The sequence below is a fragment of the Lepisosteus oculatus genome, chromosome 6 (assembly GCF_040954835.1).
Source record: "Lepisosteus oculatus isolate fLepOcu1 chromosome 6, fLepOcu1.hap2, whole genome shotgun sequence".
Classification (NCBI taxonomy): Eukaryota; Metazoa; Chordata; class Actinopteri; order Semionotiformes; family Lepisosteidae; genus Lepisosteus; species Lepisosteus oculatus.
In genome coordinates this window covers 40,285,135-40,302,348 of record NC_090701.1, presented here as the reverse complement: position 1 = coordinate 40,302,348, position 17,214 = coordinate 40,285,135, and the positions used below count along the sequence as shown (strand labels likewise).

Below are 17,214 nucleotides of genomic sequence, written 5' to 3'. Positions count from 1 at the left end.
GATTTCTGCCTGTGCTTCAAGCTCAATGAGTATGTGCTTGGTGAATTCCAGGAAGGAGACAGCCAGGCAGGAAGAAGCTATTATATACTGGGGTCTATCAACTCTTCTGTAGGTGTTAATACTTTCAACTAGTCACCAAAGGTGAGTGATCAATGTCTGTCTGTTCTGGAGATTCTGTCTCAGGTGTAGTGTCTCCATTAGCAGTTATTTGACAAGCCTTTGAGAAAGTATCTTTTATATCCTAAACAATGGGCTATTTCTCACAGGGCATTCTATAATCCCACCAGTCAGTGGATGAAAGTGTCTCTGCAGCACAAAACAATCAGGGGGCGTTTAACAGCCAGGGCTCCAACTAGACTACAGGAGTGCTCACACCTTGCTAAGCTCCTTTCAAAATCGTCATATAGAGACATTTCATTGTCTGACGGCATAGATGATCTAATACAAAATAATCATTCTTCTTCTGTTTGCTACCTGTCTTTGTCTCATTTGATGTTTTTCAGAACAAAAGCATAAAGGACTTCTAAAGCCTGAAACCACTTACCCATGAGAAAATGAACATCAAGGCAGAGGGAATATCTTTTATTACTGAATAGTATGATTATGCTTTTTTAGTTTCCGGTTTTGTATGATTTCATACTCTGGACAGTATTTGACCCCGTGTCAGAAGAACATGAAATGTAAAAGATTACACGCATGCACTTACATATCACTTACATGGGAGTCAATTTGGAAACGAAGAGGATTTAATGACAGATATAAACGTGGCAGGGGAGGACTGTCCTAGCCCAGATCAGAGTTAGCACTACTGCATCCTCAAAAAGACTAACCTGCCTGGTAGGGCGACGAGCTCCTTCATGTCCACAGCCTTTGTGCTCCTGCACATCACGAGCCCACTGGTAATAATAATTGCTTGCACTAATATCGCACTTTTCGAGACACTCCACTCAAAGCACTTTAAAGGTAATGGGGACCCCTCCACCACCACCAATGTGTAGCCCCCACCTGGATGATGCACCAGTCTGCTCACCGCACACCAGCTGCCAGTGTGGAGGAGAACAGAGTGATGAAGCCAGGTTATAGATGGGGATTATTAGGAGGCCATGAGCAGTAAGGGCCAATGGAAAATATGGCCAGGGCACTGGGGTAACACCCCTACTCTTTTCAAGAAACACCCTGGTTTTATTAATGAACATAGAGAGTCAGGACCTCAGTCATACATCTCATCCAAAGGACAGCACCTTTTTACAGTATAGTGCCCCCATCACTATACTGGGGCATTAGGACCCACACAGACCACAGTGTGAGTGCCCCCTGCTGACCCAACTAACACCTCTTGTTTTTCCCAGGAGGTCTCCCATCCAGGTACTGACCAGGCTCCCACCTGCTGAGCTTTAGTGGGCTGTGAGCTGCAGGGTGATATGGCTGCTTCATTTGGTAGCCGAAATGAAGGGAGGGGTCTGAAAACATTTACAGACAATGATTTCATAGAAACTTCATTCCAACGGACATTTAAGAACTTTGCTAAGCCAGTGGGCAGGACTGTGGAGTATGCTGGTGTTTTCCTGCAAATGTTCCTCTTCAAAATACCCTCTTGTGTGCTACTGCATCACGTTTGCACAGATGTATGTTTGCTGTGTTCAGATGTGTGTTTGTGTCTGTCTAGTCTGAATTGATGCTGGTTGCAGTCTGCTTTTCCGTGAAGTCCAGGCGATTGCAGTGCAGTAGTTGTGTTGCATCAGTTTTGAAGCCTGTTCTTGATTTTCTTTTACAATCATTTACTTTTACTGTAGTCTGCTAGTGTGTTCAATGTTCTATCTAGACCATTATCTGGTTGGGAAACAAATGACTCACCCACAAAAACAGCCGACTCACAGTGGTGCGTCTGCGATGTCTGTGCATGAGCAGAACGGCCCTGAAGTCTTAGGCGCCCGCCTCAATGTTTTCAGCACACCACTCTTGCAGGTTGGCAGGTTGGCAGGTTGACTTCATTTTCTCCTTTCTCCTTTATAAATCGTTACGCTTCCGTGCTGCTTGCAGGCATTTTATCCAATTAGCTAATTAGACATGTGATCTGAACCTCTCCCAGTACTCAAGGTTCTTGAAAATTGCTCTGTACACTTCGTTTGCTAGAGAGGTATTTAATGAGGCATTGATACGAGCAGCGAGCTGAGTGCTTGTTAGGGAACAGCTGCCCTTTAGACTTTTTGTACAATCGACTCTTTTAATTTTTGTATCCGTTATAGCCTGGTGAGGAAGTTTTTTTTTTTGATATGTTGATTGTGGTCTGCACGCCTTATTGAAAATTACTCTTTCTTTCAATTTTCTTTTTAGGCTTTTTTTGGAGGAGAGGGGGGTGTTGTAATGGATACAGGTTCATTAAACTTGATTTTTCTTCCACCTTGCAGCCATGATGACTCTCTCTGTGCTAGTTAGGCTTTCCATTTGAAAAGGACTGGGCACTCAGCTGATCTGTTCCAGGCTTTCACACAAACGATCTTCTTAAACGTCAAAAACCTGAGAGGCAAGTGTGTGTTTCCACTCAAGGATTAATAATTAAAATGTAGCGATCGAGTTAAAAGTGATCCCTATGCAAATATCGTCGTAGACAAAGCAGACAGATTTGGGTTAGTGATGAAATGTTTTGGGCATCATTTTGATGAATCATTCATGATTGTGATTTTGAGTGTCGTATCACCAATACGTCACCTCATTAGTGAGAGGGTTGACTGGACGTAGATGATGAGGTCATATAATCTATTGACTATCAAGCCTGGTAAGAATCCTGAACAACCGAAAGGAATCAATATCTTTGCGTCATTGTATTGACTGGTCAAAGTTGTCAGGCTTGCTCACGGGGGTGTCGATAACCTGGCAAGACATTAGAACTCCAGAACTCCACTTGTAGTGATTGATGGCCATCTGAGTGCGTGGGCCTCCACTGGGCAGGACCTGGGACCTCACCTGCTGCCCTTTCTGGGGGCTCATCTCGTCATGAACAATATGCCAGCAGGACAGTGCCCATCCTCAGGGCCGGGTTTTGCTGTTCGTAGGCCCTGGGCGCTTTCACTCCGAAATGTGCAAAAAGAGGGGTAAACGCCCATTGAATGACGTCGATTGACATGCTGCACTTTACTATGCTAAACCAGGTGATTGATGAAACGAGAGGAGTGACCATCACCTCGATACTGCTGGCTTCTCGAACAGCCGCATACGCTCGGAGAGCGTATCATTATTGATTACTGAGCACCTAGAGTCGATCACAAGCATATTGTTTCAGCTCGTTTTCCGTTAGTCACTAGTGTTTCCCTCCTTTGTAGGCCCTAAAACTCTCTGAATCGGCTGGGATGACGGGTAGGATCTAGGGCTCAGAGACTGGTGCACAGACGCAGCATTGTCCATTGTCTCTGTGAGAGAAATGGAGATGATAACTTTCGTATTGGTGCTAAGTGCGTGATGGCAGGCGTATACCTTATGAGGCCAGAAGAGGGCAGCAACACATTTCATTGTGGTATATTTCATTTCTGATTCTTGTCCTTAACTTCTCTTCACTGTTAAAATACTCCTTGAACAATACAAACGAACCTTATGTATAAAGACTTTAATTTGTCTTAAAAATATAAATCGTTTTCGTAATATATGCACAAACAGAAAAGGGTAGCCTCCGTTTTATAACTTCGTAACACCATTTCAACATTTAGTTTTTATGCACTAACAAGCATAAAAGCAATTATAATTGAATGTAATAATAATAATAATATTATTATTAATAATAATAATAATAATTGCTATTAACAATTAATATTAATTATAAAGCAATTTCTTTTTAAGCAAATTGCGATTACGGCGTACCGTTTTTAATGTTTTTTAGATGTTTGCTTTTTTTAAAAGAGAGACTTTTTAAAACCAAAATTCGACATAATGTTTGTATTAGGGAAAAAAAGCACTTTTAAGAATCGACTGTCATTTAAAAAAAAGGAGGAATTCCGTCGCTCAGTCTGATAATCATAACTTGCATTACATATATGAACGAAAACTAGCAGTTTGAAAGGGCCCCTTTAAAGGACAGGATCATAATGGCAATAAAAACGCAAGCTCAGCTGATAAAGACAGGAGAGATAATTGTGGGAGGGAGGACATGTAATTTCACCAGACAGGAATCTTTGTACTATCAGCAATTGACAACCCTCTACCCTCTCAGTCTGTGTGCGAGCACCGAGATTTCTGCTGATAAACGTGTATTATGTGCTCTGACACGGAGCAAGGCAGAAGCTAGAAGCAGACTACATGTAATTAAGGATTAAGCAGCCCGGCGTTTGCAAGAGCGACATGAGGACTGTGGTATAGTTAGGAAACCTTAGGGTGGATGATGCAAAGCAGATCTTTGGGCTGGCGCCTCGGCATCATTACCTACAATTACAATAATTACCGCCTATCTAGTTATTTTTATATACATGCATGTATGTCCCTTTGAGGGAAATTGCTTTCTTCACCTTCTGACACTACTGATGACCATCTACGTCGCATACTTTAAGCCTATTAAAGTGCTACTGGGCTACCTTAAACGACGAAAAACTTGGGGGGAAAAAAGACTTCTGCTCAGCAGAAGTAGTCATATTAAAAATAAAAAACAACAACACCAGTTAATGTCTGGCTGTATCCAAAAAAAAATAAAATATATTAATTTTCCAATTCGGTCAAAAATATTTTTTAATTACTATTTGCTGGAAAGCAACAATGCAACCGTGGTAATTAAAATAACTAAAGCTATAAATCCTTGTAATATATTAAGGTCATCTAATAGATATAATATATGAATAATAAAATATTTTTATATAGCGCCTTTAAAATCCTGACAGTCTGCAGTTTCATTATTATTTATTTAAATTGCTAGAGAATATGGAATTTTACTTTTGGCCTGAGAAGAGAGTCGGATCCGGGTAGTGATTTATAGAATAAAATACAATTTATATTTTTAATTACAAAACATTATTCTTTTTTAAGTGACTAACTTTAAATTGACTGCTCTTCACGCCCTCAAAAAAACCCCAATAAAGTTCTGGGTTAACCAGTGGAATTCTGCGTATCTGTGAAATCTCTTCGGTTATTTTTATTTTCTGTGGTCTCTGTTTCAGATGAGCAAATGTAGGGAAGCTTCTTCTCAAGACTGCAGACGGTACACTAACATCAGAAAGGAGATCGGGCTTGGTTGTGATATCGATCAGACTTCTGTGTGTTTTGCATGGGATTGTTTTGGGGATAATTGAGTGTCAGTCTCTGTCTGTGTCGTCTCGGTGGCGCCAACTGCTTTTTTGGATTGCTAATTTCGCTAACCGCCCGGCTGCTCCGCCTACAACATCCAGTCTAGCAACTCCAGAGTCAACAGGATCCTCAAAGCACCGGGCTTCTTCCTTCTAGGGAACTCGCCTATAGCCCAGAGTGGAGCCAACCTGCTAACCTCTACCTAAATGTGGCCGTCACCCTCCACCAATTTCTCTTTCTATGACAAATTGTTCTAGTACGTATGTGACAAAAATACTTAAACACTTTATTGCATTCTTTCCAACTGACAAAAGGGGGTCTCCTTTTCAGATTTTGTTTCCCATTTTACTTGAAGTGCACTACGCCTTTTCTCAGTCGGGTGACAACTGCGAATTGGTTTTAAAACGCCTGTGTAGAAACGATGGTTTTAATTTTATGATACAATATATACCAGGGGTGGCCAGCTCATTGGCAGCCACAAGCTTTATTGCTCACCCTTATACACCACCGACTGCTGAACACTCAGGACAAATTCATTTTAACCACTTAGGACGGTGATTCGTACAATTCCGTACTTTGAGGTCCATTAAAATTAAACTGAGCGCATCCTGTAGCCGTGTGTGTGTTGGGGAGGGGGTACTGCTGATCACAGCAGATAAAAGGGATCTCTTTATCAGACGTTTAGTTTCACAAGCTCCACGTCGGCTTTCAATTTTACTTGACGTGCACAGGGTTCATCCCGAGTGGAGTGAGAAGATATGATTGTGAAAGTGTATTATAAATCAGTATAGAAACAATGTGTTCATTCGTGTCTCATTTCAGGTGATTTGTTTAATTTACTTAAGCAGTTGTGAATCATTTGAAACGATCAAAATCTTGTTTTGACCACAGTGTCACATGTGGCCAATCTTGACCATATTTAGTTGGATAAATTGATCAAAACCCACATGTGTTATAAGTTCTTACAATGTGAAGATTTAAGAACAATCTCCTCCAGAATTTCATGGAAGTAACTAATTCAACACCATGCCTACAGTTCAGATATTAGAACGTTATACAAACAGAACAAATATTTACAATAAATGCTCAGAAAACTTCATGATGTTCAATTTTAGAAGACTTATATCATGAATCATTTGTTGCTTTTACGTTTACGGAAAAAAACTATAGTTTAGAGAGAATTTAATTGTTAACTTATATTTATGCATTAACAGGTACAAATATAAGTAAATAAAAATTAGCTTTTGAATAGGAAACGTAATATTTTCTAAAAAGAACGGGGTTATGCATGAGATCAGTGCGTTTTATCGTGAGCACGGGTTTAAGAAAGTATATTTAAATTCAGGCTAAAGATGGTAGATTTGAGTGCAGGTTTAGGAATTATTCATTTATACAGTAACCAGGACAGTGAACTACAATTATGCCTACGCGACGTCACAGGCTTCAGAATTTCAGAAGCTGGGTTTTAGGTAGGAGGGACAATCTGGAGACGGGCCTATATGGCCTCACAGAGAACCAATCGCATCGCCGAAATCCTTACACATGCAAAACCCTAATATATTCAAACCAATGGGTGGCGCGATGGGCGGGGCCATAGTTAGGTTGCGCCGTGAAGGCAGATATTTGCGGCGCTCATCCAAAGAGTCAATGCAACAGTGTTGCAGTAGCAATACCGGATTGTGTCTGCTGTGCTTCTGGGTTTGTGTTTTTGGATTATAATCGTTTTTCTCCACACAGAATCGCTTGAAAGGAATGGTTGGTTCTGTTGGGAAATGTTTAAATGCGAGAAAACTGTTTCAGAATGAATGCATTTTTGTAGTTGGTGCTACTTTTTAGGTGACTGAACGGAGGAGAAGTTAGTTTTTTTTTTGGGGGGGGGAGGTAATCTCCATCTCGATGTAGTTTTAAAGACGGGGACAGTTTCTCCGTTGTGTAATTTTACTTTTCGCATCCTTCCCGAAGGATAGCGCCAGCAGTTTTCGCGAAAGCCGATGCCTTTTCTTTTCGACTCATGCGCCGCTGAGAATCAAGAGTTCCGCTGAGGATCGGGCGAGCGTAAAAAGTGGGACTTGAATGTAAAGCATTTTTTGTTTCTTAAATGGATCGCCATTCCAGTTTCATTTCCATTTGGCTGCAACTGGAGCTGTGTGCCATGGCAGTGCTTCTTACGAAAGGTAAAAGTGATCTCGTTTATTATCCTTCGAGGAAAAGGGGGAGAAAAAAAACCTCCAGTGCTTCTTTTCGTACACTCGCCTCTTGTCTCGTCATATGTGGTGTGACTGCTCCCTTTTTGAAAGGTTGCGGAATGTTTGATATAACGTGATTTCCAGTGCCTGGGGTCAAAAATGTGTAAACATATACTCTTAAAAAAACTTGAAGTCTAATGACAAAAACGATTTAAGCATATTCGGGCCTGTTGTGGTCTTGCCTAAGCCTTAAATCATTTCCTTTTTAGTGGAACCGTTAATCACGCTCTGCTCCGATTAATAATATACATAATGAATCTCTATAAATGATATTTACTCCTTTCTCTTTGTTAAATATCGAAGAAAAATAAGAAAGTGGTTAAGTTCTCGCTCAATGCATTCCGTAACCCCCTTCCCCCGCTTTCATTTTAAGCTCTGGACCTCTCTGGGGCAAGTGGTTGTCAAAATGTTTTTGTTTCGGTCTTATGATGAACTTGACTTCTCGGGCTCGGGGCCGTCCTGACGCCGGCAGCTGCACTGTTTTGGAGACGGGAGATGCACATTTTCAGATCGAGAATTTTGAGACGGCGGTCGCTTCCTGGTGATGAGCAGGCGTTTAAAAACCGGGCAGTTTTTAAAATCTCTTAATGGATCGGGTACGTTTTCACAGGTTTTGGATGATCGTGGTAAGGGAGAAGTGCCGGAAAGTTAGCATGAGTCTGCGAGCTGCAATAATAAGCTTCCTGTATAAGTCATGTCAGTGCGAGAAGTATCCTTTAATTAAGCTCTCAAGATATGAGGTTAAGAGATCATCTGTATCACAATTATGTGTTGCAGTGTTTATTTTTTGGGAATGGAGTATATAATTAGCCCTAAATAATAGATTTGCAGGCGCTGGAGAGGTGGGTCTCATCAAAGACGCACAGTTCGAGACGGAGAGATAGTGGGTGATGTAAAGTCGGGGATACTGAAACTATGTGCCTGATAAAGATGTAATTAAGGGATCCAAAACTGCCAACCGAACTTAAATCGGGTAGTTTTTTTAAACCTATGGAGGCTTTTCCAGTTTATTAAAAAAAACTCTAAGTCTGAGATTTTAATTTTCATTTAAAAAAATGTCAGTATATGTATGTACGCATTTAATAGCCTTCTCTTCTTAGTTTCGTTAACCACGGTTATTACTCCACTATAGCCATTTTATTTTTTATTTGTTCTTTAGCGCGGCCTTTTAGGATTAAGCTACCTTGTATCAAACCCGTCTTCTGCTTAATTAGAAATCATTACACCCAGGGTATGATGCATACTGCTTTCTTTAATCTTGTTCCGTATCTATAATACGAGTAGTCTTTTGTCTGGCGTTTGTCTTGTAGAAGGAAAACTAACATGACCTGAAACCCGAGCCTCTTAATACAAACATACCCTGCCCCCAGCAACCCCCTTTTACACATAAAAGCCTGTGTTTGTGTATGTGTACGTTTTAAATTCTTATGTCCATGCACAATGGTCATTAGCCTTAAACGGACAATAGACGCTCTTCACATGGCGACAGTGTGGTTAAAAGGAAAGAAAAAAGAAAGGCAGGTCGTACGTTTACCGTGGAGTACGCAGTGATTCTCATTTTGTTTTATTGTTGAATGAAATCGGCAGTCGTATTTATTAACGAAGTCGTGAGCGTGTGCATTTATGTCGTCAATAATGTAACACACCACACTGAGAAAGTACAGTACTAATCGAGCGCCTCAGTTCCGAAAACGGGGTCCTCTGCATCTGACATTCCTTCCACAGTAATTGCGGTTAGTTTTTTTTGTGTGTGTATTAAATAAGAATTTGAAATCTGAACTTTTCCCCCGTTACGACCGCAAGTTAAATTGCGTGCAAACTGAAAACGGAGACTCACGCGCACTTCCTTAACCCCCTTTTTTACGAGTTTCCATTTGGGCTGAAAGAAATTGACTTTGGCAAACAAACCGCTAATTATGAAGCTACACGGTTCCTGTTTTAGAATATTGACTAAACGGGGCCTTTTCACGGAAAACTCTTAAAATGAGCAGATTTTTTATTTTAAAGTTGTGAAAAGCCGATTATTTCATCCCAGTATTTCCCGTTGTGAAATTGGACGTAATCAATATTCCCGTTTTTTTACAAATGGACAAGTGTAGGTAAGACATTACAATACTAAGTCGATTTCCGATAGACGAATACACCACGGGCTGAAGTTTTAAGAGCTTTAAAAAAATCCCAATAACTTCATCCTGGCAGACATCATCACTGTGTGTGGCTACATATTATACATAAACAAGAGAGGAAACCAGTTTATTAGCTCTTGCTATTTTAATAATCTACCGGTATTTTGCGGATCAGCATACGAGTTTGGTTAGAACTGCGGACTGTTCTCTGTATTAAGTCCGAGGCGTCATGAAATAGACATTAACCAGTAACTCATTGAATATTTTCTTCCTGGCGTATTTCCACATCTCTCCTCTAGATCTTAAAATGTCTTGCGAAAATCATTGTGGTTTGCAGACACCGCCGTTTAATCATGCATAATAAGTTCATTACACTTTATCCGAAAAAAAAATCATATATATTGCAAAGGGCTTTTCTAAAGGTGTTTGGGATCTTCATTATAAAACCACAACTTTTACTATTACCGGGCTAAAGGTGATTTTATATTACCATATAAAATCACAATTATATTACAATATATATCTGCAATATAAAATTGCAGAAGGGTAACCTGCGATGTAATAAAAAGCCTTTATGCATGGCTGTACTCTATATGAAAATGGCAGTACCCTGACTGACCTGTCTTTTATACGTTTTCCTTTCAGGAGAAATACGGTGTTACTGCGATGCTCCTCAGTGCGTGGCTACTGGTTACATGTGCAAATCGGAATTAAACGCCTGCTTTACCAGGGTGCTTGACCCTCACAACACGAACTCGCCTCTGACGCACGGCTGCTTGGACTCCTTCGCCAACTCGGCCGATGTGTGCCGGTCCCAGACCGCAGAGGATCACACGGGCGGCTCATACAACCTGGAGTGCTGTCACGAAGACATGTGCAATTACAGGCGACTGCATGATCTCTCGCATACCAGAGGAGTCACATCAGGTAAAAAAAAAAAAAACATAGTTATTCTGATTCTAAAGTCAGGTGCTTACCTCCCTTTTCCATATTTAAAAAAAAATGTAAAAATATGTTAATTTAGCAATTGCTTTTTTAACCTCTTTCAGAAGGGGTGTACAACAGCTGCAGAAAGCAGAGATCAAGGCGCAGCTTCAGAATTCAATTTATGTTGTTTTTATCTTAACACTAGGTTGGTTTATGTGGCTTATCCACATTGTTTGCATTGTGATAATCCATCTGCTATTAGCACATAGTCTCCAGTGTATCATTGAAGCAGTTAGGAGTGCAGTCGTCATTTAATTCCTGACTGGCACTCTCATTGATACTTAATGGGACACAGTAACGTGAGGCATGAGTGGTTTATTGTAATCAACCGTTGGCATACTTTTGCACATAGTGTGAAGTTTGCCACATTGTAGGTACTTTTTTGTTCACCAAAAGTGTGGAAGTGCAGTGCTGGGACATTCTTCTGATGAGACGTAAAAAAAAGGTCCCGACTCACTGTGGTCATTAAAAGTCCCAGGGCGTTTCTCGAAAAGAGTAGGGGTGTAACCCCGGCGTCCTGGCCAAATTTCCCATTGGCCCTTACCAATCATGGTCTCCTAATAATCCCCTCCTCTGAACTGGCTTCATCACTGTGCTCTCCTCCCCACTGAGACCTGGTGTGTGGTGAGCGTTCTGGCGCACTATGGCTGCCGTCTCATCATCCAGGTGGGGCTGCACATTGGTGGTGGTGGAGGGAGACCCCAACCTGTAAAGCGCTTCGAGTGGAGTGTCCAGAAAAGCACTATATAAGTGCAAGCAATTATTATTTTTAAGACTCAACTTTTGATGGTGGTAGCATCCTTCAAGCCAGTGTGTTGTAAACAAGCGCATTTTTTTGGACCAAAAAAACCCCTTTGTAGCTTTGTAGTCGAGATGTGGAATAATGTGGCTCTAATCGACGCTGCACAATGTGGATGCGGAAAAAATACGAGTTTGCCCAACCTCTGTGCCTTTAGACCCCCGTTTACTCTGAGTGCGTGACGTGACTGAGGTCCGCACCCAAAGAGTTCGCGGCGTTCACGTGTGCTAGCCTGCTTCCACGCCTCTTGTCTTTTCCCCACTCCAGACCACGGGCAGAGGTACCCGTCGGAGAGCAGCAAGAACCTCATCACCCGGGTCCAGGAGCTGGCCTCGGCCAAGGAGGTGTGGTTCCGCGCGGCGGTGATCGCCGTGCCCATCGCCGGGGGGCTGATCCTGGTGCTCCTCATCATGCTGGCCCTGCGGATGCTCCGCAGCGAGAACCGGAGGCTGCGGGACCAGAGGCAGCAGATGCTGTCCCGCCTGCACTACAGCTTCCACGGGCACCACGCCAGGAAGGGCCACGTGGCCAAGCTGGACCTGGAGTGCATGGTGCCGGTGACGGGCCACGAGAACTGTTGCCTGACCTGCGACAAGATGCGGCAGCCGGAGCTCGGCAACGACAAACTCCTCTCGCTCGTCCACTGGGGGATGTACAGCGGCCATGGGAAGCTGGAGTTCGTATGATCGCCCGGCCGGCCGGGCTGGGACGCTCGGTTGCTGTTATGGTTATTCCTCTGGGGGGCGTGTTTTTGTTTTTTGAACAGACGGGAAAAAAACCGGAAGGAACGCGGGCCTTGTTGGTTTTGCCTGAGGAGCACTTTACTTGAAATAAAGACGCATCGCACAGGGGAGCTGTGGCGGAAAACTGCAGGACTGGTGGGAGGGGCGGACCCTGTGCAGACCCCCGGAATCCTGGACTGGTCGCCGATCGCTGAAGGATTCCCCAGTTTTCTGATTTGCACATTTGTATAAAGTTTAGGTTGTTTTGCTTTAATGGAAGCTGAATAGACCGATTCCACACTGATACCAGGGTACAAAAGGAAACCGAGGAGTAATAATGGACCGTCTAGTTATGCACACTCCTCCGTGTACGTTTCTCGATTCCGTTTATTGTAAAGATTTAAAATATATATTTTTGTCTGATAACCTGCTGATTTGGCGTGATTCTTGTTTGTCTGTAAGATTTACTTTGTTTTTCGGGTTCGCGCTGCGAAGGGAAACATAACAAGCCCCGTGCTCTGAAATGAGAAGGGGTGCGAACCTCTCTTGTCCATGTCTGTCTTTGTAGGTCACGCACATAGGCTTGTGTCGGTGTTGACTTAGTGGATGTAATTGTTTTTGTGCACACTGCACACAGGACAGGTTGACAATCAACGTGTGATATGATAGAAGTTGATTAAAATGTCGGGAATTTAGGTTTTAAGTAACTTCATGTTGTGTGGGCCTCATTCAAATTAAATGTAGGATTTTTTTAAAAGGATTCTAGTTCTAAACACGTTAACCCTTCAGACAGACTAATTGGCAGATTTGTTTGTGCGTAATCAACATATCCGGATAATCAATATCTACATTTCTTTGGTATACATTTGGCAAAATTTTCCTGCCGGGAAATGTTATAAAGTATCTGTAATTCTGTGCTTTCAGTGCCAGTTGTGTCCCAGGCCTGCACTGCTTTCACACAACTTTGACAATTTGTGAAGAAGCCAGGCTACAAAGTCATTAGCGGCTCTGGAGGCATTACAAAGATTTGAAGTTGTTACAGTGGGGCCTTGTATTACAGTAGCTCCACAAATCTCACTGACTCATTCTTGAACTACCTCCAAAGGTCAGATTCTTGTACTTCAAACAGCTTTTGTGAGGCAACAGCTGGATTTATCCTGGAAGAAGTAGTATTTATTTTCTATCCGTCATAGTGCTTTCCATTCCAATCGATTTTTTTTGGTCTCCAAAATCAAGGCCTTGCCTTGCCCCTGCACTATACAATGCTGGGGTATCTGAACACATGGGTAACGAATCAGGTAAATGTCTCGCGTCTGTGTATTAATACGCTTTGCCTGTTATGCTTGGACAGTGGTACCAGCCTTGATACCAGTTAATTGGACTGTCAAAGCAAATGTGGCCAGCCTAGACAGGTTTACCAATTGCACCATAAGCCATGTGGACTCTTGGGTACAAAGAGGGGGGCTTTCCCTTTCTACCGCCATTGTCATTACGTGTAGGGGTGGGAAGAGCAGAGTGGATTTCTGACGCAGTGCCACTGTTTGCTATCGACGCCTGCTGGGCTCGTGCCTGTGGGTTAAGCTCAGGTGGAGACCCGTGTGTCCTGTCATTTTCCTGCCGCTCGAAAAACTCGTTTTGCTGCGCCACCGCCTGAAGCCATTAGCTTGCTGCCTTTGGGGCAGCGTTGAAGCTTGTTTCGGTCATGCTCTGTTTTTGGTGTTTAAGCCCCGCCTTATGACCTGACTTGTTTTTGTCGGCCGCAAAGGGATTGGCACGAGCTGCTGCCCTTTTCTGTTGTGGTGGTTATCCGCACACATCTCCTGCATCCAGCGGAGTTGATTTTTCTTGTTTTTTGTCCTCTTGCGGGTATTGACCGTGGAAGAAAGAGCACCCCGTTCCTTCCTCGGGGTTCCTCAGTGTATCCTGATATTTTTTAGGTGGTTCTCCACTGGCCAGCCCATCCCAAATAAAAGGCACTAAACGGGGATACGCCCCTTTGTCAAATTCTGAGAGGAGAAGAACCGAACAAGAACAAGAAGGCAAGAACACGCGTCTGTGTTCCTGTAGCTCTTTAATCAGGGCGCCTCTTTTTTTCTTCATTGTTATAACCCTGAGAACACTTAGACTTCAAAGTCCTCCTGTTTTGTGTCAAGGGCTGTGCGGTGGTTCTGTGCCTGTACTGTGGCCTGCAGCCCTTTGGTTCTCAAATACGTTCTTGCACCTCCCACCAAAAATCATTGAAGTCCATCAGGTTCTTAAACCCAAGATGTTTCATAACTGTGGAATGAAAGAGATATCATTTATATACTTAGTTCGATTACTCAGAAAAATCAGAAACTTGTGCAATATTGCACATTTTTTTTTAACGTTTACCTTAAAATACCCAGGTTCGATGGTACAATGTAGTTGTGCCTATGTGCCTGTGCTTAATTTGTGTTTGAATTGATTTACCTTCTATAACAACCTTCACACTTTAGGTTAAGAACCACCGATTTAAGGCAATAAAAAATGAAACTGAAATGCACTTATATTCAGGCCAACATCAGGTGTCATTTCTCTGTTACCAGTTCAGATGGCAGTCATATTCACACATAATAACAACAATAATGATAATATATTTCAAAACAGATTATTAATATATTTCAAATATATCCAAACAGATTGGTGAAATATCTTGGAAACTACAGTCTAAACTAGAGTTAGAAGCGCATGTTGAGTATTGAAGGAAATCTTTTGGAGTGGATGTCTGAATTTTAAACCTGTTGCTTCTCTGCAGGTCAACGTGAAAGATTTGTTTAAAATAAATATATTCTACTTTAAAAAAAAACAACAAAATAGATTATTTAGAAAGTTGCTTTCACTTGCCTTGAAGTGAAGCCTCACTGTACCGCCTGAATTTGTCCTGTTGTCTGACTGCACTGTGAGGGCTCATAAAACATTCCTTGCCAAGAAGGATGTTTAAAAAACAATTTATCTAGGCCTGTAATGCTTGCATTAACAGTCCTGAACCTGGGCACTTCATATCCCTTTGGGACTACTAGTCCTGTAACAATATCAACGCCCCTCAAATTAAACAACTAATGTGGTCAATGTTTTGTTAACATGGTGTTCTCAATGTTGGGTAACGCCCACCAACACTAGACCATGATTTTCAAGGCCTGGCTGACGTCTTCCTTGTACTCGGGACTAGACAGACGCCTGTCTTTTGCCACATTTGAGAGGCTCCGTTTAGGGCTGTTCTCTTAAAGGTCAACCACAGCTGATTTACATCTGCTATCTTGTTTGGCAATGGGTGGTGGGGCTGTTTGTATTGACATGCAAATATGATTTGGTGTCTTACAGGTTTCCTTGAACAGCCCAATTTGTTTAACAGTGACTGCAGACCCCATTTGTTTCATCATTGCAGCAGATTTATAAACCTGCTTTTCATGGTTATCAGCTGTGTCCTTCAGTTTACCAGACTACCTGGAATATGGAGTAACTGCCATTCGTTTTAATGAAAATAACACTGAGCTCTCTGAGTAGGACCTAACATATCTGTATTACTCTTGGTCACACAGAGACGTTTCCCAGTTTTGAGTTTTGATTTGATGGGTTTTGAGTAACAATGAATTTTATGAGTTTTTCAAAAGAGTAATGAGCTTATTATTGAAAACCTTCTGCTTTACTTCACCATTAAAAGAGCCTGAGATTTTGGTTTCTGCATATTAAACAGTACTAAAATATTATTTCAAAGATTAATGTGGGAGAAAAATAAATACTTGTTTATTATATTTGTACATTATTATTTTAGACTGTGAAATTTTTTAAAGGTAGTATTTTTCTACTGTGTATGTTCAGAATTTTACTTAAAAACTCATATGGGAGTTTAGAGCAAAGGTTCAGGAGGCACGACAACAACCAAGTTCTAGCTGTCAGTAGTTCTCAATCACTCCTGATGTCACTCCCTCTCCTAAACACTATAAATACTGTACATGATCCCCTTCTCTCCCTCCGTCTTTCTGCATCCCACCCCACTCCATCTCCACCCCTGCAGCTGCCCCTTGGTCACTCCTGGTCACTCCCCTGTCTGCAGGGGGGTCCAGACCTCCTCGTCCTCTGGCCAGGAGGTCGGCCCTCAGCCAAGCAGATTCAGCCAAATTGTGAATAAAACACTCCATAATCCTTTCAGGACACTTGGGTGTTGTTAAAACATATTAAGAAATACAGTATGTCTTAGGTAACCATTTGATAAAAGTAAATTTAACATTTCTTTTGGTCCAGCTCATTTTTTATCAGTATATCTTTTAACTAATGAAAAAAATATTTTTCAGTTTATTTAGTCAGTGAGTCAATTTCTCACAAGTATATCCTAAAGAAATCAATTAATGACCAGACAAAATTGGACACGATCATACATACCACTGAGACGTTTGGCTCCAGTCGATGAACTGAGCGGAGCCTAATTTGGGATTGAAAGGAGATGTTGTAATTGGAAAATAAGACACTGAAACATGAATGTTTAAACTTTATTTGTTTCTGGTTTTGCTGTTCTTGGAAAAAGGGAAAAAAACACTCCAAAAATTCCTGCAAAAACACTTCCACAGCATATACCCAGAAAATCTATTTTAAAGTGGACCCAATAACAGAAAGTCTTCATTTGTGTTTATTTCTGTTAATGGTGTTCTGTGCAAAAAAAAAAAAACACAAATTGCCTACTAGGGATGTTTACTTTCCTTAGCTGACATAAGTATTTTTTAAAAAGTGCATCACAACAACAAATTAACAGAACAATTTAAGAGTACTAGAATTCCACAAGCAGGGCCTCAATTGTAAGAGACACAGTATAATCAAATGTTTGCAGATGTCACTATTTTTCAGGATAGCCCTGAACTGATGTAAATATTTAGACATTTTTAGAATGTTATTTTTTCCATCAAATGTAAGCTAAACAGTCCTTGATCATTCTTCGTTTTAAACATTTATCTTTGTGTATTGCTAACATTAGATATCGATCTCTTTAAGACAAAAATAATGATGTTCACAATGTTTATAAACCCAGTTAAGTGCTCTGAGTTAAATGTCGTCATCTG

The 17,214-nt window shown here is 41.6% G+C and overlaps 1 protein-coding gene across 1 annotated transcript; it reads left to right on the top strand.

Annotated features, from left to right (window-relative positions):
- The first annotated feature begins 6,899 nt into the window (after nucleotides 1-6,899).
- bambia (BMP and activin membrane-bound inhibitor (Xenopus laevis) homolog a) lies at nucleotides 6,900-12,568 on the top strand. Its single transcript, XM_006634087.3, has 3 exons — nucleotides 6,900-7,436; nucleotides 10,280-10,561; nucleotides 11,688-12,568. The coding sequence occupies exons 1-3, from the start codon at nucleotides 7,361-7,363 to the stop codon at nucleotides 12,104-12,106; spliced, it is 777 nt and encodes a 258-aa protein (XP_006634150.1). The 5' UTR covers nucleotides 6,900-7,360; the 3' UTR covers nucleotides 12,107-12,568.
- The last annotated feature ends 4,646 nt before the right edge of the window (nucleotides 12,569-17,214 follow it).